Below are 27,751 nucleotides of genomic sequence, written 5' to 3' on the forward strand. Positions count from 1 at the left end.
ATGTAAGAATGCTGTTGAAGTAACCATATTGAGAAAAAACAATAAACTAGTTCGAATAAAATTTTCAGCAAAAAAGTTAACATCAGTAATAAGCGATCAACGGTGCTACATAAATTGTACAGCAACGGGAAAAAAATAATTGAAAATATATTCACAATCATAAAAAAGGCAAAGGCAGATGAATCAACAAACTTCAAAACTACTTGTATCCCCCTCGAGAGATATAGTTATTTTGAACACAGCTTTCCTATATGACGTTATATTATTATGAGAAAAAAGTTTTAAATAATATATTCTGCGTTCATCTTTCGGAATGACGACACGCAGTGTATCCATCCACTTGAAAAGAGAAAATAATTATCAACAAGCAGCTTTCCTAGTAGTGTTTCCACCTCGAGCTCCCTTGTAAAGTTACAAAATAGCCATCACAGCTAGCAAACACTGGATGGATTTGTGAAAAATTAAGCCATTTTTCAACACCTTACCAACAGTGTTTGCTCCTCTGGCATGCATGTGTAGTTACTTGAACGACCGTCAACAACAGAGAAAAAATGAACCCTTTCCTCTAATGACGTCTCGGTGCTCCCCAAAGACACTACATTAAGCCAGAACCTCGAGAGCTGAAAAACCTCCCGGCAGGTGTCCCTGTTCTTTCCCACCCCCCCAAAGGGGGGAGCACCAAAGTGCACCACTCTTCACTACACTTTGTGTTGATAGTTATTTCCAGCAAGTCAGTCAGTCTGTGTCTTCCGATGTGTAAAACAGCAAACTATATGCCGCGCGCTCTGATCCGAAACACAGCACCTACGGCTCCCGGGTAACGTCCTGCCTGCTGCTCATCGCATCTTTTTAGGGCATCAGCGCAGCGGCAGGCCACACACACAGGAAATGGAAACTCATCAGTTTTGTTTTTTCCCGGCCACTTTCACACGGAGAGCAAACACGCGCCACTGTGCTGAAAGCGATCCTCCTGGTTGTCGTTTGCTAGGGCAACACAAACGTGGCAAATGTGTCGTCACCGCTGCTAGGCTGGTCCACTGGTGAAGGGCAGGGTAGGGTAGAGGGAGTTTGTGTGGAAAACTTAAGATGATTAAAATGTCTTGCTTTTCCCCTGGCCCAGAGGCGACGCAACGGGAGGTGCGCAAACGGAGCCAAGGTAAACGAAAACGGTTTTTTTTCCGTGGGTCTCATTAATCACCGAAGTTGCAAGCAAAGTTTCGAAACGAGCCGAAAAGTGAACAAACAGAGGAGAGTGGTGAGGATTTTCAGCCTTTGTAAATTGATTGCTTCAACAAATGTTTGAGTATTACGCGGGAAAGTCGGGAAAAATTGCGTCCATTCACGGTTCGACTACGGAAAATTGATTAGGGTTTATTGAACTTGGATGGAGTCGATAAAATTTTCACCTTGATGGTGGAAAGTTGATGAGATGTTTACTCGCCGAACTGCTGAGAAGGAAGTAAAATTCCACATAATTTCCCTAATGGAAGCGAATTATTGGTGTCGAATCGCAACTTTGATCCGGAAAAGAAAATGAACGCTGAATTATTCAAGCCGCTTGATTTACCTTTCAAAACTTTGTATACAGTAGAATATCTGATAAGTAACACTGTTTTTCTTTTCTGCTTTTTTTTTCTTTTCTTCCGCCAGGTCCCCTGTTCGAAGTACAAACAGCTGTCGGGCTAGACGTGTCACTTCCGTGCGATCTGCTGCCGACGACGATGACGATGATGACCGACAAGGTGACCCTGGTCATCTGGTACAAGGAAGGCAACAGCAAGCCAATCTACTCGTGAGTATACACTAAACGACCGGAGGAAATCTGAGTTGTTTATCTGTTTGCCAAAGTACTGTTCCCTGATCTCGTCACTGTGCCTCTTCGCTCTCATACAAAGCGCTGTTTGTTCAAGTGGCCACTTATCTACCATTTTTCATCTCATCCTTTGCCGAGAGACAAAGTGAAATCCACTAGCCCAACAGGGCCGTTCACGAGTCGGACCAGGTGCTGCTTTTTTCCGCATTTGTTAGCCGCGCTCAAAATAATCTAGTGGAATCCATTCTCGCGCACAAGTGAAAAATTAAAGCTAGTGAGAGAGAGAGGAAAAAAACTTTCCCCTTCAAGGCACAACCAAATCAAACCACTTCCGTCTGCTTGTTGGCATAAAATAAAAACGTCACTGCCGGAGTGCGCCGAGTGGCCGAACGGCGGTTGATCAGCGAACGGCTCTGGATGGCGAAAGTTTGCGTAAAACATTTTCCCATCCTGGTGGATGATGCGCTTTCGACTGCACAAAGCGACACTGCGCCACACAGAAAGAGATAGAGATAGAACGCTTCTGGCGAACGAGTTGAATCGCCGGGATCAGCAATATAATAGCGACGATGGCCTCGAGTGGAATGCAAATAAACTTCAGCAAAGTAAAGAAAGAGAAATAGATTTTTATTCCTCGACGTTGTTTGAGAGCGGCCCTTCAGCGGACGCAACCGAGTGGGTAGCTGATGTTTAACGGGCTTTATGGACTGATCGGAGTTAGTTATGAGAGGGGCAATTTCCAGCTTGTCTGTTTTGTTGAATGAGTTAATTAAAAACATTAATCCTCTCTACTTTGGTTTCCCGTGTTATCGGTGTAGGCGAGTATTGTAATTCTGCTGTCTTGGGGAACTTCAAGTTGTAACTAGTTATAATAAGTAAACTGAAATTCAAAAGTTTTGTCTAGAAATCTAGAAATCTACACGCAAAAGTTCAAGCTTTAATCATCCAATGTGTCCTTTCAATTCGCACGGAATTTGCTCTGACTTCGCACAACCAATGCGTGATACGCATAACGCAAAAGTTGTACAAGGAATACATTGACAGAGATCAAAATCAGAATATGTATCATATACACAAAAATCGTAATGTCTCGGTAAACTTCGGCTTCGGGCGAACGATCAGTTTCGAGGCGCTCAAAAAACCGTTCTTTACTTTCGCGAGCCAGTGCGTATCAACGGCTCGTGCATCCCTAAAAATCGTCAGCAACCGAAACAGCCAATAGCGAGCCTTGTTGCCGCGGAAGTTATTGACGCTGGTGCTAGTAACGCAGAACCGAATGCATGTGAATGAAACCAGAGTCATAATGCACTGCAAAATGTTTTGGACTAATCTCATGTTTTTTGTTTATTGTTGATGATTGAATGATGTTTTTAAATGACATGATTCATGAAAGTGAATCGATCAGGCAATAATTTCTTCAATGAAGTCAGTACCCAACTTATCAGTATTGATTACTGGTTGCACTGATGCTTTATAAGTGTAGTGGTTTGGAGCTGCGGAATACATTCAAAATACGCTAGAGCATCAAATGCGTTATGCCCAACGCACATGCTTTGTACTGGTTCCAGTTCATAAATGATCTGGTTACGCGCACTCCAACTTTTGCGTGTAGAAAAGAGGTTGTCGAAGAAATCTTAAACTATTTTTATTGAACGATTCGTGTCATTGTAGGCGAAATATTTGAAATCTAAACGCCCTTTAACCATGACAGAAAATAATGCTTCGAGAATGACATTAACTTGCACTGCTTCCAGCGCCGGAAAAACATTGACGATACCAAAGCAACAAAAGAGCATCGTTTGCATCATTACGCTTTCGTTTCTATGCCAGAAATTTCCCCCGGAACGATGAATATTGTTTTAATTTGAATAAATAATCGATATGCATTGCACTCGCGTGCGGAAGCTGCTTGTCAAAATGTTAAGATATTCCTCGGCTGCTGCCGTATGGCACAACAAAAAAGCCACCACCAGACTAAGCCCGAAACAAACAGATTAACTTAATCTTACAATCAACAAGCCTACGTTTACCATCGAAATGCGAAATCAGTTCGGCAAACAGGATGCACAGTGGTGCAAAGTTTTCTATAATACTTTGAGGTGGAGAACTTATATTCCCAGTTTTAGTGGAATATGTGAAATATTATTATTTTAAAAAATCATTGAGGTCTGTGCAAACTTTGACCAGATTGCACCCAACCAAGCTCGCTGTGCAACAGGAATAAATGTCCATTACGCCAGGAATGTTTCCCGTTTTCGCTTCCAGCTCAAGATAATCGGAAACACTTTTCGTGAACGAAATGCGACCCGTGTGCCTGTTTGTCTGTTCGTCAGTTCGTCAGACAGTAAGCCCGTATGCAGATTTAATCTGTCCGATTTGAATAACAATATCGACCTGTCATTCTTGAAGAGTTCAGATTGAGCCTGATCAGTGACGGAAGACACCGGCACAGAACGCTGGCAAAGACGACAACACTGACGATGTGGGAGAGATAACGATTGACTCGAATGGCAGTCTGTCTCTTGTGTGTTTGACCTATCAATAGCGTTAGAAAGAGCACAACAGATGATCGCTTCTGAATTGATTGTTAAACAAACGAGCGTGACCTCATCGTCTATCAACTGACAGAAGATTGGCTCGGAGTTTGTGGTTTCTCTGCTCACGAGGAGATAATCTACGAAACATTTACCACAAACCACAGATAATGATTTTCAATTAGAGTTAGAGTTAGTTCAGTTCTGATGTATTCGTAACATCAGAGTGACCTTCTTGTTGTTTTTGTTTGTCTAGATTACATGATAATTTTCCTCTGATCTGACACCCAACATCGAAACGATGTTTACCCAAACTCGTTACCAAACATTTCGTGTCAGAATGTATACTCGTAAGAACAAAAGAAAATTATCGTCCAACATCTTACCCCGATGCTAAATAGAGTCATCATCACACCGGCCAAACAAAAGCAATAAAAAACAATTCAAAATTCCTCATGCGAAGCACTCTTTGTAACACTTCTCGAAAACCTGAAAGATTGTTTGTTTGTGCTTCCAAATCTCTTCAAATTTACATTTCACGTCCACCTAACAACTTCAGTCTCGCCGGCATCACAGTAGGCAAGTATCACTCTGTTCCAACGATGATGGCTGCAGCTTGAAACAATCGAAATCTGGGTCGCCCCTCGTTGAGAAGTGCACATCTCAGCTGTGATGTCTGACACCCATCAAAGCAGCCCGGGTCAAACCCCGAACCACCAAAGCGAAGACGGTCTCGTTGTCTGTCCAACATAACTCCCAAACCGAACCCTGCGTTGTCTTGCCTAGCCGAGAGGCAGCTCCAATATCGCTCGTACGTTTCAATATTCCATTCATCTCCCACCTGATGAGTGATGAATTTTGCTCTTCTATGTGCGCACTTCGTGCGTCCATCCACAGCCAACCCTCCCCCTCTCGAGGGTGTTCCGTTGCTTTTGTGTTGTGGAACTTAAGTTTATTTATTTGTTTGTTTATGTGTTATGCTCAAACAGCACTCCATCGTATTATGCTTGTTTGTACGAAGTTTACACTTTTGCGGTCAATCACTTCTCGTCCGCCCTGGGACCTCATCCACTCTTCCACTCGGATAGCTTCCTTTGCTACGCTACGTTCGATTCGGTGAATTCGTTTGAACTTTGTTCTCAACAAACGACATTCAATCGAGTCAGTAGGCGATGCATGACTGAACATAGATAAACTTCCGACCTGGCGGAGTGAACATGCTGTTTTAGTTGAACCTAATTTAGCTGCAGTTCTGCAAGTCAGCATCGAAACGATAGGCATTCTACGATTGATTACATGGCCATCAGGGAGAAATCATATTTTATTAGGTTATAGAGATTGAAGGCAGAAGCACTGGGAAAGTTAAACTATTGCTACTAATACAACTTGTACAAAACTATTTTCTAATATACAAAGAATATTGATAATATTATTGAATATTGATAACTAACTAAAATCCAACATCCGGAATCAAACAGTAAGGATCTAGAAAACAGAGACCATAAATATAAAAATTTTCAATTCAAGTTCAGAAAGCACTCAAAAATCTTCATATTTAAAAAAAAGAGTATAGAGAGCAGGTTTCTATCCAGAAACTTGGGTTTCAAGTTTCAATATATAAAAACCAAACTTTCAAATTGAGACACCAAAATCCTTAATCAAAAACTAAAAATACTGAACCAAACTACCAGAATTAAAAATTTCGAACTTAAAATGAACCATTCTTTAAATCTTTACACATTTTGGCACAAAATCTAAATTCACAAATTTGGAATAATATACTCAAAAATTATAATATCTGCGGTCTCAATCCACAGTTAGATATCGAGAATCCGTTTTCCGAGATCAAAACAAACAAATAATATAGAGTTAAGAAATCTGAGGTGAAGATAGCAAACTGTTTAATCCCAGAATTTAAAATCCATGATCAAAAACATACACGTGAAACCCAAATTCCATAACTCAATGTCAAGGTTCTAAAATCTAATATAGGGTAGAGCGGGGCTAGTTGGTTACGGGGCAAGTTGGTCAATGAGAATATCTTCGAATCTACGTATCTAAAAAATCGTATTATATTGGTGATACGTAGTAGATAACCAGAGAAACAAAATAACAAAATGAAGTACAGTTTTAATTAGAACGTATAATAAATACAGGTTGCTGCCAAATTGGCCACCAATTCTACTTGGTTTTCATGTTGAAATTTTTTGTCTAAACAAAGCTAGCCAAATTGAAATGAACATGGCTCAACGTATTATGAAGGTCATTTTCGTTAGTTTTAAGTTGTGTAAAGCAAACTTTCGCCAAAATTTTATTTTCATATATTTCGAGTAATTTACATATTTAATACATGAGGGGCTAGTTGGTCACATACTAGCGGGGCTGGTTGGTCATATGCACATCATAAACGAATGCAAGTAACCAAGTGAATGCAATTTCAGGAACAGTGCATTTCGTGACGCAAACTCAATCCAAGCGAAAACAGCGTTTACTTTGTTTAGCAAAACCAATTATTTGAAGCGATAAACTATTTGGTAAAAGATATCTCCATTTCATCGTCATTTTGATGAATATTTTTTTGTGCAATATAAATGCTTAGTCATTGAACTAAAATAACTATAACGTACACTAATGCATCGACAAATGCTTTCTATCTGATGAAAAATTCGTTCGATAGTTTTGTGCTTGTGATTGCAGATGCGAATCTAGAATTTGGCCCCTGTTCTCAATTTAATCCTTATTGTTTTTGATTTAGTTCCCAACCAAACTATTAGGAAAATTTCAACATATACTTCTTGTCAGGTATGGAAGAGTAACACGATTTTTTTTCATGCAATTTTGAGTTACTTCTCTGATGGTTTGGGATTTCGGAAAGCGAACGTATAAACAAAAAACCGGATGCGGTTTGACCTCCACTGAGATGCTACAGGCTGCCGCTAATGCAGTGAGGAATGAAAACTGAATTGTCCTTCCGAAATATAAACGGTCAATTTACCCCACACCCTGACCAACTTACCCCAGCTGAGGGGCTAGTTGGCCAATTTGACATCCACTCAAAAAACAAAGAATATCCGCAAAATCATAAACTATTCTGTACAGTTTATATTTTTTCTAGATGCTATAGACTTAACACAACATTTCCATGTAATGAGTTTTTGCCATAATGTTTCCTACAAAAAGTTACAGAACACTTTGACCAAAAATGACCAACTAGCCCCGCTCTACCCTATATACAAATTTTTTAAATGTAGAATCGTAAAATAAAAATAAATGATAGAAATGTAATTAGCGAAAAATACTTTAAAATCTGGTTTAGAACTTCTAATATCGAAAAACCAAAGACCAGATTCATAAATCTGGAATCCAAAATCAGTGCCATAACGATGCAATTTATAATGATAAAATTTTTAAATTAAAGATCTGAGAAAATCGGAAAGTTTCAAATTTTAAATTAAGAATATTTAGAGGACGAACCACAATCTTAACGAGTTTCATATTAATTCAAAATCTAAAAACCATTGAGATTACAGAAAGAATAGCTTAAATACAAAATTCCAACTCTGAACTTTCCTTCAAAGTTTGGCTCAAAGTCAAATTTTACAATTAGAGAACCAAATACGATAATTCCTACAACAAAAATTCACAGCTATAAATGCATAAAACATAATCCAGGATAAAGAACATAAAAACAAACAATCCCAATTTGGTGATTTGACGAAAGTGAATAATCCAAAAATTAAGAACTAAATGCCTTAGACTCGATAATTCAAAACCAAGATCTTAAAATCCGAAATACAATCAAAATTTCAGGATACATATAATACGACAATCATAGCCGCATTTAAAGGGGGTCCAAGGGGCCATGAACTCCAGGATATTCAGAGCCATTACAAAAGTTTACTTCTCATGACTGAACACAAAAAAACTAAAAACCAAACAATTTGATAATTTTTAAAAATAATATAAATTTTAATGAAACTAACACAATCCTTCTCTTCTCAGCAAACAAATTGGTTCATATTATTCGCGCTCAACTCGGTAAGTGATCCCTTATTTGGCGATGCATAAAATGCGCCTGCGCAGGCTATCTTGAACTGCCTTATTTGAATCTTTAAATTGCAAGTCGTATAGACTTAGAGGAATGACGCATTTTACGTTTTTAGATGATACGTTAAATTGCCTCATATATAACTACAGATTTCATTTTATAAGATTCGAATCTTAGCGATATAATCACATTTAATGTTGCATCATAAGTAATTTCAACTTTAAATGCATATTTGAGCGACTAAGAAATATCATCCTTAAACAACTTCTGGTTTGCTGGGTTTTCTTCCACTAATATTTCTGTATAACATATTTTTTAATTAAAATTTGGCAACTAAAAAGAGGACCCCCACAAGGTACTGGACCCCGGGACCCCACAATCTTTAATCCGACCCCGATGATAATGAATAATGGTAATATCAGTGAGTTCGCAATAGAAATCTCATAATACATAGCCCGATATCCAAAACTAACCGTCCGAAATCTAATGAACTTGAGTCCATGAGCCATCTTCGGAATACGAAACTCAAACCCCAGATATCAAAGGTGAACTAAATCCCGTATTTTCAATTCTAAATCCAACAAAAAACTCAAAATTTGTAGTCCATATTTTCCAAATAAATGATTCAAAATCATTTGAGACTGAATCAAGATTCTGTCCTCAATTTGGAATTTAAAAATTGAAAAAACTTGAAACACAAAAACAGAATCCAAAATCCAGTTTGCAGAATTTGGAAGTCGAAATTCTGATAACAGCAAAAATAAAACAAAATTTAGAATTCAGCATTAAGGATAATCAAGATTTGTAATTTAAACCTACAAAAAGATCTGAATTTTAAAATTTGGATTAAATCCGAAACACAAATACCAAAATTAAAAATTTTAATTTCAAAACAGAACAATCCTTTGGATTTTTTTGTACATACAGGCATTAAATCTAAATTTACAAATAAAACCCCCAAATGTGATAATAAATATACTCTGAGATCAGAACAAACAAAGAATACAAAATTCGCACTTAAGAATTCTACGTACAAAATCCGATCCAGAAAAAATCGTATAAGCGAAACTAATAACTAACTCCAAAATTCAATAAGGAATTCTTAAATCTCGAATACGAAATGTTGCATCTAAATTGCCAAAAAACAACAATAATAAGAATCTAGTTCACAAACTTTGAAATCGAAAGTTTAGGATCAAGATTCCAGAATATGTATTTCAAACCCCGAGCGTAACAATTTGAAATGCAAAATCTGAAAAACGAGATAATTTCGAATTTTTATCAGAGAATACAAAAGTACAACTCGGAAATCAAATAATAAATCTTTAATAATCATTGTAGAAACCTGAATTTGTATTTGAGTCAATAGTTCAAAGTCTGAATTTCAAAACTCAACTTTCAAAATGGAGAATCCACTATCCTGGAATTTGAAGTAAACCAAAATCCAAAATTCATGATGATTCATGATTTAAACTACCAAAAGATCAAAATGTTTCAACTATAATTCATTATTCAGAAAAAGTCTGAAACAATTGATGCAGATACAAAATTATATAATTTATAATTAGATTTACAAACTTCAACGTTCAAAATGTTGATAAAAACAAAAGTATAAACCAACTTCAAAATTTAAACATCTAAATTCCAGGATCGAAACTAAAAATCCTTCTAGAGTTTCTAGAGCCTACAATCCGAATTCCGAACATAATTTTTTGAAATCAAAATTGGGAATAATCCAGAGTCTAAAGTATAAATTTAAATTTTGAAATGCAAAAATTCAACATCTGAACCCACAATTTACCATTTAAGAAATAGTATCATGAAGTTTTTTAATTTGCTGTATGGATCAGGAATTAAAAAGAAAGAAAAATATAACATGTACTGTACAACATAAAAACCTAAATCCATAATTTTGAATCTTTTATACAAATTTAAAGTAAGAAAGTATTAATTACAAATATTAACAAAGACAAAAAATGTTTATTTATAATACATACTTCAAGTTCCCAATCTAAGCACCCGCATTCAGAAGTAAACAAAACAAAAAAAAATTATGTCAAAATACTGAAATTAATACCTGAATGCTCAGCAATGAAGATTTAAGTATAGAGACTAGAGGCTAACGATTAACTCTAGACTCTAGAGACTGAACCAGTGGTGCAGCCTAGATTGTTTTTTGAGGGGGTGCATGAAAATTAAGGTAAATTTTGAGATTATTGAAGTGCTATACAGGTTAAGAGATAAAGAGAGAAAGATAGAGAGAGTAAAATATAGATAGAGATATAAAGAGAGAGTAAGAGAAAGAGAGAGAGAGAGAAAGAAACAACGGGTTACGTTGTAGGAGATATGAGTGTGGAGAAATATGGAGAAGAAAAAAAGGAGAGAACCATGTAGAAGGTTAAGTGTTTTCCTTCTACCATTAGCGATACCGCTTAACGTGCAACGCACGTACTATTTGAATAAACCGTTTCGTGCAGCAGCCTGTTTTCCCGGAGCCATGTTTAGTCACAAAACCTCATTTCCAAAGACAGACAGACATTTGACTCACCGATGACTGCACGATTCCAAGTTGTTTTCCGATGTCTTGATGAGAGCGTAGACGATTTTCCAGGTGCTTGCGAAAAATCAATCCATTAAGTTGCTTTTCGGGTAACAGCATTTTTTCCAATATTCGTAAAACTGACTGCGATGGAAATATAATGTAAACATTACACTCTGAACTAGGTAATTTTCTACAGCATTTTTCCCGAGATGCATGGTTTGATATGGGAAACACTTTATGTGAAACTAGTAACTAATTGGGTTGCTCTCTTCAATAACTTAAAAACGGTCAAGATATAGACATCATTCCAATCACGTTTTTCGTTTAAGGATTAAAGTAATCGTAGATCAGATTTCACGAAAAAATTTTTGGTGTAAATACTGAAAATTTATAATACTTCATTTTGGGCTTCAGACTGACCACTATCAAATCCAGTCAATATGAAGTCAAATTTCAGAATATGAAGTTAACCTCAAACTTAAAAATTTGAAACTCAAAATCTGGAAAAAGAGATAACTTCAAATTTTGAACAGAGTATACAAAAAATTGAAATCGTAGCTCAGAAATGAAATAATAAATTTGAAATATTCGTTGTAATTTTTTAATAGAGTCTATAATTTAAAGTCTTAATTTTGAAACTAGACTAATAATACTGATAATTACAATCCAGTATGTATCGATCAGTGAACCAAAATCCGAAACTCAAGATACAATTTTAACAACCAGGAAACCGAAATCTTTTAACTGAAATTTATTGTACAAAATAAAAATATGAAATCATTATTCCAAATTCAAAATTACAAAATTTATAATCATGTCTCCAGCATTCAAAATTTTATTAAAACAAAATTATACCAACTTCAGAAATCAGAAATCTAGAATCGCAAGCCAAGAATCCAGCTTCTAGAGTATACAATCCAAATTCCAAATATTATATTGAGGAATCAAAATCCAGAATAATCCAGAATCCAAAGTCTAAATTAAGATTTACAAACGCAAAAATTCAACATCTCAACCCTAAATTTACCCTTTAAAATTAAAACCACGAATTTTTTTTTTAATTATTTGAACAGGAATTGAAACAAAAAATGAAAAAAAAAATAACATGTACAGAAATAAAACCCTAATTTACAATCCTGAATCCAAAGTGCAAAACTTCGAATCCAAACTTAAAGTATTAAAGTTTAATTTCAAATATCAACAAAGACAAAAACTCTCAATTTATAATACAGATTCCAAATGCCAAAATTTGAAATCCCTAATCTACGAACCCAGAGGTTAATAAAATTGAGAATGGAAACAAATTATATCCAACTACAGAACTTGTTACCAGAGTGCTCAGCAAATAAGATAAAAGATGGAAGAATAAAGACTGAAGGCTGAAGATTAAAAATTATAAACAATAGACTGAACTAGTGGCGCATCTAAGTTTTTTTCCTGGAAAGGAGTTTAAAAAAAGGTGGTATTAATCTTCTATAAACTAAAAACCAAACTTTCTATACGAGACTTCAGAACCATACATATATAGGAAAATAAAAATAACGCACCCGAAACCCAAATAACAATGCTAAAAATTCCAATTTTTTAATGAACAATAAAAACCCCAAGTATGACAAAAAACAGGTTAAGAGGAAGTGAGCAACGTCACGGCGTTCGCATGCTTATGTCACTCACTCTCAATACAGATTACGTTCAAGTAGAAATAAATGTTCGGAGAAATATTGAAAAGAGAGAATAGGAGAGAACCACGTAAAAGAATCATTGTTTTCCTACTATCATTAGCGACACTGCTTAACGTGCAACGCACGTTGCGTATGTTGGTCAATAAACCATTTACAGTCACAAAACGCTGTTCCCACAGACAGACAAACATTCGATGCACCCGTTCCCAATCCGAAACAGTATAATTTTCCGACATTCCTACACCGGAATAATACTGATACTAGACACCTTGTTTCCTATGGGAAACTAAGACGGCCGCATGCTGCCGAAATACAGGGTGACAATAGAAAAGTGTATACAAGTTTTTTGGCTGATTTTTTTTATCATAGGGAAATTTTTCTATGACGTGAAAATATGAGGTTTGGGGTAATAGAATAAATTAACCAGTTTCGAATAGGCCCCCTTTTGCACGAATTCACAAGCTCAAACGTTTCCCAAAGTGATGCGCTATGAGCCGCAGCTCCTCCGAAGTTAAATTGTCCCATTCTCGCTTCAACGCATGTTTCAGGGACTACAAAGTACAAACCCTGGCCTCTAAAATCGACCATACCCTTACTAAAATGCAGAGAATCCATCCCCAGGATACCTATAACTCGGTGACGGAATCATGAAAGAAATCGCAAGCACGATCCGGAGGATTCCCACTCACGATTCTTATTTCAAGAATCCTAGAGCCATATACAGGGCATTCCTGAGGATTCTTTTTCAGGAATCCTTTTCAAGGACGCTCAGGAATCCAATGTGAGGAATCCTAGAGAATCTATCCGAATCGAATTTTTTGCGTCCGGGAACACTGTAATCCATTGGATCCAGATCCGGAGAGTAGGGTGGCCATTCTAGAGTAGTGATGAAATCTGGAAAATGGGCTCTGCACCACTCTTGTGTTGTCTTTGCTCTATGCGCTGGTGCCGAGTCCTGCTGAAATGTCCAACTATCATCGCTGAAGTGCTGCTGAGCCCAGGGAAGTACTACTGCTTCTAATATGTCACGGCATGTTTATTCTCTTTGTTTTGTTTGACCCCTCCCCGAGAACCTGCGGTGTTTTACCATTGGCGCAAATTCAACCCCAAACCATAACTGAACGTGGATTTTGGTGTCGTTCAATAACGGGCAATACATCCGGAGCTTCTGTTGACGAACTCCTATCATTCTGATGTTTATGTGCTTGTTTAACAGTGAACCAACCAACGGCCCGACGCTGAAGTTTTGTGTTCTTCCGTGAGCAAGCATGAACATTTTTGTAACTTTTAGGCATTGAGTTCAAGTTCTTTTTTTGCGATTAGCCAAACCTGTCTATCGATTACCCGAATAAAATAAGATAACAGCTCTCAGGGCATCTGAATAACAAATCATGGCATTTTTGGATTCACTTTGTTTTTCTCTGTTATCTAAATATAGAATATCATGTTATAGGATTTGGCTTGCCTTGTTATCAAAGGCATCACATCATGTTATCGTTTTGTTGTTCAACTTTACTCGGGTAGCCAAACCTGCGATGTCTATCTCATTGGCAATTTTCGGCAAAGAGACCCTGGAATTCCGTTCCACTCTATTTTTTATGATTTTTCGGTTTGCAGAAGTGTTGACAGTGCATTTTCTTCCTCTTCCTGGACGATCAGTCTCATTACCAAGTTCCCTGAATCGTTTAATTGCACGAGACCCCAAAGAACGAGCAAAGCCAAGCTTCCGTGCAATCTCGCAATTGCGTTTTCCTAGCTGATGCAAGTTGATAATAGCTAAACGATTACTTGACATTAGTAAACGGAATAATAAGTAGCGACTAGAAGATAAAAAATAACTTCTCACATGCTTTAGTACACACACAACAATAACAAACCAAGAGCAAGCGCTAATACGTTTTGACATTTGTACAGGAGCGGACGAAAGTTTGTGTACACTCTGTAAGCAGGTAGAACAAGCGTAGCGATAAGGTTTTTTCTTTCTTGGTAACTATAAGTGACGTAGACAAACCCATAACTGTACAGCTAATTGTTGAATCTAGCATTCAAAATCGAAAAAATCGATTCCGCCATAGAAGCTGCCGCCATAGAAAATACTGCAGACGGAAAGAGAAGCAGAGAAATGAAAAAATTCACTTCCGTGTTGACTGTAGGCGAAATTGATCAAGGATTAGTTTTTTACCATTCAATCGTAATTTTTCGAAAAATACGAAATCCATAAACCAAAACCCAGGAAAAACCAAACTACTCAACTGCGGACTCTATAATTTTTGCAGACTCGAAAAACTTTGTATGTAGGTAAGCTTAAAAAAAGTAACAACATGAACGACTGTTTTTAGCTCATGACAGAAGCAACCTTAACAACATCTTTAAACTTCTTGTACTAGAAATAAAAACTGTCAAAGTTGCAATAGCTCCAAATTAGTACCTTTTTCATTGTTCATTGATGGAAGCCTTAACACAACCTTGCTGACACAACGTAACCCGCAGAATCCGTACACAAAAATTATGTTCTATCAAATTCACCATTCTATTCTCATCATTTCACTCCTACAGTCTAACGGAAGTGAATCTTTTCTTTTTTCTGCTTCCATTTCCGTCTGCAGTGTTTCCTGTTGCGGCAAACAATGCGATTACGTATTCTTATTACCGAAGCCAGTCGAGAATCGCTTTTTTTTGTCGCTTCGTTTGATGCTTAAAAGCTGTTGTGCAAAGTTTTCCCCCCACAGAAAACAGTAGGTAGGTGCAACTCTATCTGTAAGCGCGCTGTCTGTCGTGAATGAAGACAGCGAAAAGACTCATATCACGCTTGATGGTCGTATTATGGCATGTTTATCGAATTTTGCTTCCTACTTTTTTCTATTTTTCATCTTCGTCAGAAAAACTTAAGGGACATGACAACTGCAAAGAAAATTGCTTCATCTAGTAAGTTACATCCTACGTGACAGCCGCTACTAGAGCTGTTCCCCATTTTCCCTGTGTTCTTTCTACAGATGGGACAATAATGCGTGAAAGGTTGCTGAATTACTCGCGTACGGTGTACACATATTTTCAAAGCCGCGTTCTTCAATTTCCCGTCGTTGGCTACACATTCACAAACATTCTACAGGGTACGGCACACACCGAGAGTACTTTTTACAATGGCAAGAAAAGCTACCACCAAATGAGGACTTCAAACTGGCACGAGAGCACTCGTTTCCATTCATGTCGCCCGTACTTGGCGATATGAGATTTCGCTCCACCGATGGTGACACTTCACACAAAACAGGTCCTCATAAATTATTGTTTAATTCCCGCCTACGATATGAAATATTACGCAGCCGTGGAATTTTGCGAGTGTGTATTTGATCCGCTTATTTTGGGACTGATTTCGAACAAAGTCACAACCCATCGCACGGGGGAATTCGCAACTGACGGCATGACAGGTTGTCTCTGTGTGCCTAGTAAGTCAATTAATTTTTCAGAAATGGGTGAATATTACAGCAGATTAGAGATTCCATGAAGCGAGCTGCTAATGGAGGGAAGCTAGAAAATCATTTCAGTGTACTTACTCGAGGAGAGGGAGGGGGGAAGAGGCTTACAGAACAGAGTGGCTTTTGATGATGGGCGAATGTTTTAGAAGCGCTGGGTAATGACGGTACATTTTCTACTGGTGATACCTTTCCTTGGCATTCAAACCAAACGCACAGCTTCCAGTTTGACCCAGGAGGAACGTGTATTTCGTGTTTCAACTATTCAATAGCTTCCAGTTAGCTATCTCATGTTTTCCAATTTCCGGAAGCAAAAGTTACTTTGCAAATATGCAGAGATTTTTTCTGCTACCTTTAGCTTTAGCTAGTACCGAACAGAGTCTCAACCATAAATACACCCAGAGTTTGTAATTTCCTGTGTCGAGTCAAACATTCACCGGTACTGTTTATGTTAGTGATCAACTTTTCAACTTTATTGGGGGAGAATTTCATTTTAGACCTTAGTCCAATTTTATCTATTCGACTGGTAATCCGAAATCACGAGTACGAGAGTTCCGCGTGGCAGCTTAAAACTCCATCCAAACTTCGGTATTAGCACTGATCTTTTTTTTTTCTCTTTCTCTCTTTTTCTAACTGGCAGATTCGACGCCCGGGGAAAAAGCCTGCAGCAGGCGATTCACTGGTCGGACGAGGCGGTACTCAAGTCGAAGGCGTACTTCTACTACGAAACCAATCCACCGGCGCTCCGGATAAAGAACATCAAACAGGATGATGCCGGTTTGTACAGGTGAGTGGGATATGATTGTGAAATACGTTAATTTTACCTGAGCCTAAACCTAAATTTATAGCTGTTTGTTCGTGCCAAAAAGACTGCTCCGAACCTTGAAATGTTCAGCACACCAGTCGTTACTGGAGTAGCTTTCGTTTTCGGAAGTAATTTCTTTTAAGGACTTCCCGAAGATTAATTATTAAATGAGTCTCTTTAAGGCTAAAATATTTTAATTTATTCAGAACAAAGTAACAAATGTTTCAGATTTTCTATCATCTTGAAAATATGTATAATTTTTCAATATTTTGATTGAATACTAAAAATACAAATATTTTCAGTTCAAATCTATAAATAAAAACGAACACATCAAGCGTATGTTTTTTCCACCCCCAAACAATACAGAACAAACAGCGATGAATCCACCAACCCACGCCCTAACCTAGAAAGCTGATATCATCCACCAGGAAAACATTTCACTAACCGCATCCGAGGAAACGACTGATTTTATTTACGCATCCAGAAGTGTACACGGATGAATTCGCGTGGTATTACCTTGGCAACACGTATCAACCCCGGTCGCTATTGTCGACTGCCCATTCCTGTCGTTCACCCCCTTATGAAAGGGTGTCATGCATATGTGCGCTAATTTGTGGTCCACCAGAACCGTTGTTGGGTACCTATATGCAAACTGAGAGCACCGTTTCGACGGTGTTTGCTTTTCAAGTCAGAGTTCACCAGCTCAACAACAGCTGCGCCGAAATTCGACATACAACGGGGAGCAACCGACTTGAAAGCCATAAAATCTCAACGAAATTTGAATATTTTTCCATCGAATCTCTTCTAACTGACGTGGGAGGCAGCCAACTGCTTGCAAAATATCACTTTTAACAACCATTAGCTTACTTTTCGCCGACTAAGTGAGGTGGAAATCTACGCCTTCCGGTGTCTGTCCTCCCCCCTCCCAGCCCTTTCCACCCACACACAAAAGTACGCAGGGGTAAATTCAAAGGGAAAGGTTGTCTTCCCAGAATAAATGCAAAGTTTACACTTCACTTCCTAATGGCGTGAGTCCCATATCAGCAGGCTTTACGACCCGAGGCCTGCTTTGATAGGCAAATTTATAGCGTGGATTAACTTAGAAGGCTGGGTTAGCACATGCTATATTTCGCTCACGATCGAAACTCGGTCCGCCAGGCCGGACGCTTCTTGTACCTACTACCCCCTCGGTACTACTTTACTTTATCAGATCGCTAATCGATGCCGTCCTAAGACGCAGTAAAATGTGTTCACGAGGATTAGGTTGGCTCACGAATTTAATGACGTGTCAACCGAAACGCCGCTCAATTTTCAGCAGCTTGAAAAATGCACTCCACTCCGTCGTATGGTCATAAAAGTTACGAAATTGATTCTCTTTTATATGAGCATGAGCATGAGCATGATTGACCGCCCGCGGTTGCTTCTCCGTTATTGCCAGATCAGCTGTAATTACACAGAGAACCAATGGATGATGCTTGGGATTAACATTCATCCTCAATGTGTAAAAACTGGTGACCTTAATCTTTATATTAGGCAATACCAGCGCCGGCCGCATCCGAATGCAGGTCAAAGAAGGAATGTGTATGTGAATATGTTGACGTGATATTCGCTTTACTGGAAGCCGAGAACACCTCTGCACTTCCACGAGAAATCACTGGGATGTTGGAGGAAAGGGTAAGGTTTGCAGCAGGTTTCGTTTTGGTAAACGATGCGCTGAGTTCTAATACCGGGTTCATAATAACAAATATCGCGCGTACGAGTTCATTATATCTTCTACGGAAATCATAACGCGTTCCGAACTCATTCCGGTTGATGATGTAACACCGCAAAAATAAATCGCACGCGTAGATACCGGACCTATAACCTAATCAAGACAGACTCAAATATTCGAAAATATGTTTATGAAGTCATTATGCAACTACCGAAACGTATCTCTCATTGATTTATCTCAGCTGACTACACAATGTTACGAAATTGATTCTCTTTTATATGTGGAAATATTTATGCTTCTGATGTGAATTTTTAAACGCTAGTGAAACAGGTTGAACTCTCGGAGCCACTTAGTTAAAACCGTTACGATGTAAGGGCAAAATTTCAAAACAACATTATCATTACGGCTTTCAAAATAATCCCACTTTCGATTACCGCTGTCGGGCAAAAGTTTCTCATTCATCGATAGTAAGCCGGTCAACCGACCTTTTTCTGCATATAAATATTCAATTCGTCCAGCTTGAAACCGAAGGAAAAACGTGGTCTTCACTCTTCAACTGTCGAACCTTCTTCCTCATTTTGTTTATTTTTTCTATCACAACCCAAGTACTTCGACGGGCTTAGAATCCTAGTGTACTTCTCTATTGCTAGAACTGTGATTTGCCATCGTTGTTGCCCTAACGAGCGTCTGTCTAATCGGAATCGTGTATGCTTTCCATGCGAGCCTGCCTGCCGTAGCTGAAATTCCTTTTTTGCATGCACACACAGTTAGTTGCCATGCCTTCCCACATTGTCTATTCACGCTAACATGATGAAGACTTCCCCAGAAGGGTGGAAAAAAGCTGGGCAGGACATGGTAAAAAATAACAAAATCGAAAGATTTATTATACCAACGCTTCTGATTGGAGATAGTGACTGTAAAGTTTGTTATCCCTTCAATCTGGGAGGTAATTTTTAGTGGATGATCAGTTCGACTGACGGTGGAAAATGTTTTCCATCCAAAATAATTATTACCTTTCGAGCAAAGCAAAACTTCTGGAAAGCTGTTTGCTTCACGTTTGTACCAGTTACCGAGAAATATGTAGACCTACTGCTCGGGCAGATAGAGAACAAAATTTCAAATCTTTCCTGGAATAATTTATTGCATGTCAAAGATTGAACAATCCAGTGCATGATTTTCAGTTAGTTGAAATATGGTAATGACAAGCTCTATGTACATAGCTGCAGATTTACAGCTTTATATAATTGGTATAATTTCTTATCTTGTACAATTTGTTTTTCTAGTTTTTTTCGAGTTCTAGTTAGAAGGTCGGAATCTAAAAAAATATACTCTGTAAAAAAAATCAAAAAAAAATATTTTGACCACTTTCAGCTTTTTTGTTTTTTATTTCTCCAAGTTCAACAACTACCAATTCTCAGCTAACATTGTGTAGTTTTTGCAGAAAAAAAATCAATTTGAAAAGTGAGTTTTTTGAGATATTTATCCATAACTATATACATTTTTTCTAATATTTTGTAATCTTGTTCTTTGTAGTTTGTACGTATAATAAACAATCCATTCTTTTTGAAATAATTAATTTCCTGAAAAATAAAACGGTGTGTATTTTGACGTAGAATACGTCTTAGGCGTCGTACACAAATTATGTAACGCTTAAAATCTAGATTTCAGACCCCTCCCCCAATGATGGTGATCGGCGATAAACATTCAATCTTTTTCAGCGTGTGAATCAAATTCGTCTCTCAGTCTGTTCTAGCATTTATCGTACGGTATGCCAGTCCGAGTGAACCGATTCGGAGATTTGCTGAGATAATTCATTCTCTCTCAGAGATGGAATTTCCAATAGCTCTACAAACCGATGATTCACTCTTCGCTGATAGAATCCAAGTGTCAAAACAAAAGAGAAGAATCGCGAGACGATAATTATCGGAAAAGAGAAGTGATTGCGATCGCTTGAACAATCATCCCCCTTTCTTCCTGAGTCGCAAGTGTTGAAAGTAAAATAGGTTTTTCATCGCTTAACAAAATGTTGCTTGCAGTTGTCATTGTCAACTCAATGTACCATTGTTAGTCGGTTTTATTTGCATCGAAGGGTTGTTCAGTGATGTATGTTTCCCGATATCAAAGTTTTTTTTTTATACAAGCAAAAACCTGCACAGATTTTGGAAAAACAAATCCGCAAATATAAATACACTTTTCACGCGGCTTTTTTCACGCTAATTCCGGAATTTACGCGGTTTTTTTACGCGGATTCAGGAATTTACGCGGTTTTTTTTACACTGCATGTAAAAAGCGACTTTAGTGTAGATTCGAAAAAAGTTTGCAAGCTATGCAAAAAGTAACAACAAATATTTGCCATCTGAAAAAAACAAAATAGGCCACGGACTCTGAAAATCTGCATTTCGCAGACAATTCTATAAATCTGGTATCCTTGTTTTGTGCTGCCTTTTAGTTGGTCTAACGCTTGCAGTTTTTTCCCTCCCTGAGTTTTTGGTTTGCGATACAATTTTACGATTTTCGGGACACTCTAACTCACAAGGTGATTCAAACCAAAGATTTTCGTTCCACGGCTCGATCGGATCGGGAGACGATAATGAATTACCGATTGGAGCAAATGAGACAATCGAAACATCGTATTAACGAGCGACGATAATCTCGTATACAGTTAACAGGCTTCGGAGTTCACGGAGTTTTATTTCGGCAATTTATTTGTCACATAGGTTTTCTTCTCGAGAGACGATACAAAACATCGCGTATTATGCGTGATCAAAATCCAACAGGATCTCTCATGATAATTCTCTGATACGATTTTAACCATCCTTTAGTTGTATTAAAAAAAAAACTAACAGCACAAAACGACATCGTTAGCTCTCCCTCCCCTATGTAACAATTCGGCCTTCCTAGGCGCATTACGTAATTTATGGCTACCGCCTGATTTAACTCCGTAAAATAATTCTAACCTGTGGAAGTACTGTGTTCTATAGCAATATTTCTGCCTGTTAACGATCAAGAATATGACCAACACGAAGACCAAAATTAAGCATAAGATCTAAACCAAACTCAAAACAAAAACCAAGGCCACAAAAAATAAGAAACATTACATAGATTTTGAAAAATATTTGAAAAATTTGAATGAAAAGGAAAAAAAAATGTGAGAATTGTATAGCGAAAATGGAAAAAAATGTATTATAAAAAATGGAATCTGGAATCCAAACTTTTGGATCTGAAATCTGTAATTCAGAATCTGGAATGCGGAATCAGCATCTGAAATCAGCAATCTGAATCTGAAGTCTAAAGTCGGTAATATATTTGTAATATATATTTATTTAATATTTTAAAATACATAACCTAAAATTTGAAATTTGGAATCTCAAACCTGGCATCTTGAACCTTAAATCTTGAGTTTGGTATCTGGAATCTGAAATCAGAGATCTGGAGTCTGGAATCCGGAATCTTAAAACTGGAATCTGTTATCTGAAGTTCGGAATCTTAAGTCCCGAATTTGTGATCTGGTGTTTGGAATTTGAAATCAAGAATGACAATTCAGAACCTACAATTTGGAATCTGAGCTCTGGAATCCGGAACCTTGAATCTGAAGTTTGGAATGTTAAATCTGAAATCTAAAGTCTAAAATCTGTGATCTTAAATGTGAGGTTTGGAATCTGGAATCTGAAATCTGGAACATGAAATCTGGAAATTAAAACCCACAATTAGGTTGTTTAGCTACTCACGGATTCCTGATTTTCATATATCAACAGAAAGAGTGTAATTTTCTCAGCAAAACGAAATTCTATATCATTGTCCTTCGATTTTTAAAAAAAGGATAAATATCGCTCTAAATCGCTGCAATAACAGTTGGTATATAGGCGAACTTTCATCGTAGCGATTTCGAGTATATTGATTTAAAAATTGAATGACGATATAAAATTTTCGAAAATCACGCTTTGCTCAGAAAATGCAGCTCTTTCAGGTGATATTAAAACTGATATAGCTAAACAGCCCAATTCTATAATCTGGAACATTGAGTTTGAAATCCGGAATCATGGGTTTGAAATTTGTAATCTGGAGTCTAAAGTTTAGAGTCTAGAGTATGAATCTGAAATTTTGAATCTGGAATCAGGTATTATGAATCTAAAATTTGGAATCTAAATTTTGGAATTCAGAACCTTGAATCTGAAGTTTGGAATCTGAAATTCGAAGTATGAAATTTGGAAATTAAAATCCACAATTCCAAAATCTGGAATTTGAATTTGAAATTTGGAATCCGAAATCTGGAGTCTTAGTATTAAACTAGAATCTGGAAATTAGTTCTAGAATATGAAATCTGTAATCAGTATTCTAAATCTGGGATTTCTATTTTGGAATTTGGAATCTGGAATCTGGCTGCTGGAATCTGAAATCTGAGACCTCGAAGCTCTGAAATGTGGAATCTGGAATCTGGAGTTTGGAATCTTGAATCAGAAGTTTAAAATCGAGATTCTGAAATCCGGAATCTGGAATTTGGAAATTAGAAATTGGAATCTGGATTAACCAAACAAGATTCTGGAATCTGAAATCTGGAGCTCGAAATCTAGAATCTGAAAACTGGAATCTGGATTCCAGTTTTTGAAATCTTGAATCTTCAATTCTGAATCTGAATCTGAATTTGGGGTTTGTAATTTGGAACCTGGAGTCTAGAGTATAGAATCTGGAGTATGAATCTGGAATTTCGAATTTTGGAATTCGGAATCTTAAATCAGAAGTTTGGAATCTAGAATCCGGCATCTTGAATCTAAAATCTAGAATCTGGAATCTTCAATCCGAAGTTTGAAATCTGGAATTTGGAGTGTGACATCTTGAAAATAAAATCTAAAATTCAAAAATCTGGAATATTAAATCTGGAATCCATGGTTTGGAGTTTGGAATCTGGAGGCTAGAGTTTAGAGTCTGGATTATGGAACTGAAATGTGGAATCAGGAATCTGTAATTTAAAATCTAAAATTTGGAATCTGAATTCTGGAATTCGGAACCTTAAATCTGAAGTTTGGAATCTGGAATTCGGAGTATGAAATCTTGAAATTAAAATCCACAATTCCAAAATCTGTAATTTTAAAATTGGAGTTTGGAATCTTGAATCTTAAATTTGGATTCCGGAATCTGTAGTCTTAGGATTAAATTAGAATCTGGAATTGAATTCTAGAATATAAAAGGTGGAATCTGTAATCTTAAATCTGGTATTTCAATTTTGGAATCTGGAATCTGGCTGCTAGAATCTTAAGTCTGAAACCTCGAATCTGAAATGTGGAATCCGGAATGTGGAGTTTGGAAACTTGAATCAGAAATTTAAAATCGAGATTCTGAAATCCGGAATCTGGACTGCGGGATTTAGAATTTGGGATCTGGATTCACCAAGTTAGAATCTGGAATTCGGAGTATGAAATCTGGAAATTAAAATCCACAATTCCAAAACCTGTAATTTTAAATTTGGAATTTGGAATCTTGAATCTGAAATTTTAATTCCGGAATCTGTAGTCTTAGGATTAAACTAGAATCTGGAATTGAGTTCTATAATATGAAATGTGGAATCTTTAATCTTAAATCTGGAATTTCAATTTTGGAATCTGGAAACTGGCTGCTGGAATCTTAAGTCTGAAATCTGGAATCTGAAATATGGAATCTGGAATGTGAAGTTTGGAAATTTAAAATCGAGATTCTGAAATCCGGAATCTGGACTTAGGGAATTAGAATTTGGGATCTGGATTCACCAAATTAGAATCTGGAATTTGATTCTGGAATCTGAAATCTGGAGTTCGGAATCTAAGATTTGAAAACTGAAATCTGTAATCCAGAACCTGGAATATTTATTCTGAAATTCGGAGTCTGGAATCTGGTATGTGGAGCCTCGAATTTATATCGTGAAATTTGGAATCTGGAGTTTGAAATCTTGAATCAGAAATTTAAAATCGATATTCTGAAATCCGGCTCCTGGAATTTTGGAATTAGAATTTGAGATCTGGATTCAGTTAATTAGAATCTGGAATTTGATTCTGTAATCTGAAATCTGGATGCTGTAGTCTAAAATCTGGAGTTCGGAATCTAGAATCCGAAAACTGGAATCCGGGTTCCAGAATCCGAAATCTTGAATTAGAAATTCTGTTACCTGAAATCTGAAATCTGGGGTTTGTAATTTGGAACCAGGAGTCTAGGGCTGATAATTCGGAGCATGAAACTGGAATTTTGAATTTGAATTCTGGAATGTGGACTCTTAAATCTGAAGTTTGCAATCTGGAATCTAAAATCTGGAATCCTCAATATGGAACCTGAAATCTGGAATCCTCAATCTGGAACCTGAAATCTGGAATCCACAATCTGGAACCTGAAATCTGGTATCCGAAATCTGAAATTAGGAATCGGGAATCTAAAATCTTGAATCTGTAGGTTGGAACCTTGAATTTGAATTCTGGAGTATGAAATCTGGAAATTAAAAGCCACAAATTGAAATCTAAAATCAGAAACTAGAAATCTGAAGTTTGGAATCTAGAATCTTAGAATCTGAAAACTGGAATCTAGGATCCAGAAACTGAAATATTGAATCTGAAACTCAGAATATACACTCTGGAATCTGGAACATGGGGTTTAGAATTTGGAATCTGGATTCAGCAAACTTAAATCTGAAATCTGGATTTTGAGGTCTGAGGGAATCTAGAATCTGTAATCCAGAATCTGAAATCTTAAATTTAGAACTTAATGTCTGAAACCTGAAATCCAAAATCGGACATCTGGAATCTGTAGGCTGGAATCTGGAATCTATTTTCTTGAGATTAAAATCTGGAATTTGGAATATGTATTCTAGAGTATGGAGTTCAAAATCTGGAACATGAGATCCAGAATTTGGAATCTAAAATCTGGAGACTGGTATCAGGAAAGTGAAATGCGGTGTTTGGAATCTAGAATCTGGAAACATGAATCTAGAATCCAGAATCTGAAACTTTGAGTCTGAAGTATAGAATCTGGCTTATGGAATCCGGAGTGTGGAACCTGGAGTTTGGGGTTTAAAATTTGGAATCTAGATTCAGCGAACTATAATCTGCAATCTGGATTTTGGAGCCCTGAAACTGAATCTAGAATCTAAAATCTGGATTCTAAAATCTGGAGTGTGGAATCTGTAATCTGGAATATGGAATATGGAATACAAAATATGGGATTGGAATACTAGTAAACAGAAAGTAAGAAATTAAAAATGAAAAGCGGAGAGTCGAAATTTGGAAATCAAAACACACATGTCCTCACATCTGGCAGTTAGTGTAAAATTAGAAAAATTCTATTTTTTAATTTTAATATCAAAGAAAAATTTATGGTTCGGCCGGTCACCGATTAGTATAACTACTAACTATTGTACAATTGAAAAATATAGTGACTTGTTTTGAATACAAATTTCAACCACTTCGAGTCCCAAATACCAGCCAATTTGGGAGGCTGGAACTTGATCCCAGACATTATTTTGAAACTAAGCTTAGAATGGCAAAATACCAACCAACATGGATATTTCCGAAACCAGAATGATGTCTTGAAACCGCAACTTAAGACGCCATTTAGATGTTTAATATGGTGACTTCCGGTTTCCAGAAAAATGTCAGAAATGGCCGAATGCGACCTAATATCGGTATTTTCGGAACTGAGATGATGCCCAATGGTAGAAAACCAACTCCAAACGTGATTTTGGAATCCAAATTTGTGACTTTTGGGTTCCGGAGAACAGCCAAAAATTATCAAATAACCCCAATATGGGTATTTCCGTAATTGAAATGATAAACAGAGGCCAAAAATAGACTTTATTGCCACTTATAAATCCAATATTGTGTCATGTGAAGTCTGGAGAAGCAGTGAGAAAAACAAGTTGAAATAGTATTATTTCCGATATTTATCGCTTTCAGACGGCTGTTGTATTTCTACGTTAACCTTGCGATCTTGTCTCATACCAAACCTCTTCAACTTTCTTCTTTCGACTGGAAATTCAAAAATAAGCATAATGTATACCATTGCAGTGTAATAAACCAAAACTAAAAATTGTTTGAAGTCTTCTACGACGCATGCTTTATCGTCCATTACTGAAACAACGCTTAACCATATTCTCAAAAAATTGCAATACAGTTTTCGAGCACGTGTATTTGCCGTCAAATTTTGCTTATCTTCGCGATTGGGGACTCTCTTAACTTCGTAGAACTTCAAACCGGAACGCTTCTTTGATTTCTGAACGAAACCTGGTGTCATTCCTACTTTTCGAACCACAGTCCAGATAGAGAGATTCGGATTCCTCTCCAAAACCTTATTCATTTTTCTGTTCATAGAACTTTCCGGAAATATTCGTCAACAACCAAAAATGGATGTCGAAAATCAATAGTCGATAATAGAAAATCAAACATCATAAACAATAATTGAAAGACGATGATCGGAACCATTAAAAAGACTGCAAGCCTTTCTGGAACTGCGAAAGTTAAAGCATTGTTCTCAATTTGCACCAAAACCCAATCAAACTAAACCGAATTCCTACCAAACGAGCAGCTAATTGGTCTAGTTGCAAGATGAATTTTCAAACAAGATCAGCCTCTTCTACTGCATTTGACTTTTCCCTGAAAATCCACCTAATCCAATTTTGACAATGCTCAATCCCAGAGTAGTGGTATTTCAGTCTCCGCACTCAAAAGACGCCCTCCCAGTGCTATTAGTGCTGATGTCAACTAAGCTCTGAGCCCCTGCCAGAGCACATCGTTTTGCAATTGATTCCCCATTTATTACTGGTATGGTCGTAAAATTTCTACCAATGCTCTTTCCCACCCTGCTTCCATTTCCTTCAAAAACAAACGACTGTGTGTTACTAGCTAAGGGTTCCAATGTAGGTGGTAAATTTGAAGTACGTTGTCCCATCGAAAGTCGGTAACCGGCAGCAGCAGCCTAACTGCAGCACCGAAGCTCGGTTCGGTGGCTGTTTATAATTCCGACCATGTCTCTTTCTGGTGGGAAAGGAAACGGAAAGGCGCGGTAGGCTTTTTCGCACTAATCTTCAGATTTATACCCGGTCGTTTGTTCTAATGACGAAGCAATAAACTTCGGCAGTGCAGGTGGTGGTACTGGACGGGCAAAAATTTTCCCTCGTAACTAATGTCTGCCGG

General features: G+C 37.3%; 1 protein-coding gene across 2 annotated transcripts in view; it reads left to right on the forward strand.

The window, feature by feature from the left end:
• The window catches only part of LOC129732533 (nephrin), a 307,910-nt gene that overhangs the window by 215,242 nt on the left and 64,917 nt on the right, over positions 1–27,751 (forward strand). Inside the window, exons 1-3 of one of the 2 annotated variants that reach the window (XM_055693487.1) lie at positions 765–1,156; positions 1,651–1,792; positions 16,730–16,876. In XM_055693487.1, coding sequence (XP_055549462.1) covers positions 1,087–1,156; positions 1,651–1,792; positions 16,730–16,876 — 359 coding nt within the window. In that variant the 5' untranslated portion in view covers positions 765–1,086. Of the gene's footprint in view, positions 1–764; positions 1,157–1,650; positions 1,793–16,729; positions 16,877–27,751 lie in introns of those variants that run through there. The other variant, XM_055693486.1, reaches the window with a different exon arrangement.

The sequence above is a fragment of the Wyeomyia smithii genome, chromosome 3 (assembly GCF_029784165.1).
Source record: "Wyeomyia smithii strain HCP4-BCI-WySm-NY-G18 chromosome 3, ASM2978416v1, whole genome shotgun sequence".
Lineage (NCBI taxonomy): Eukaryota > Metazoa > Arthropoda > Insecta > Diptera > Culicidae > Wyeomyia > Wyeomyia smithii.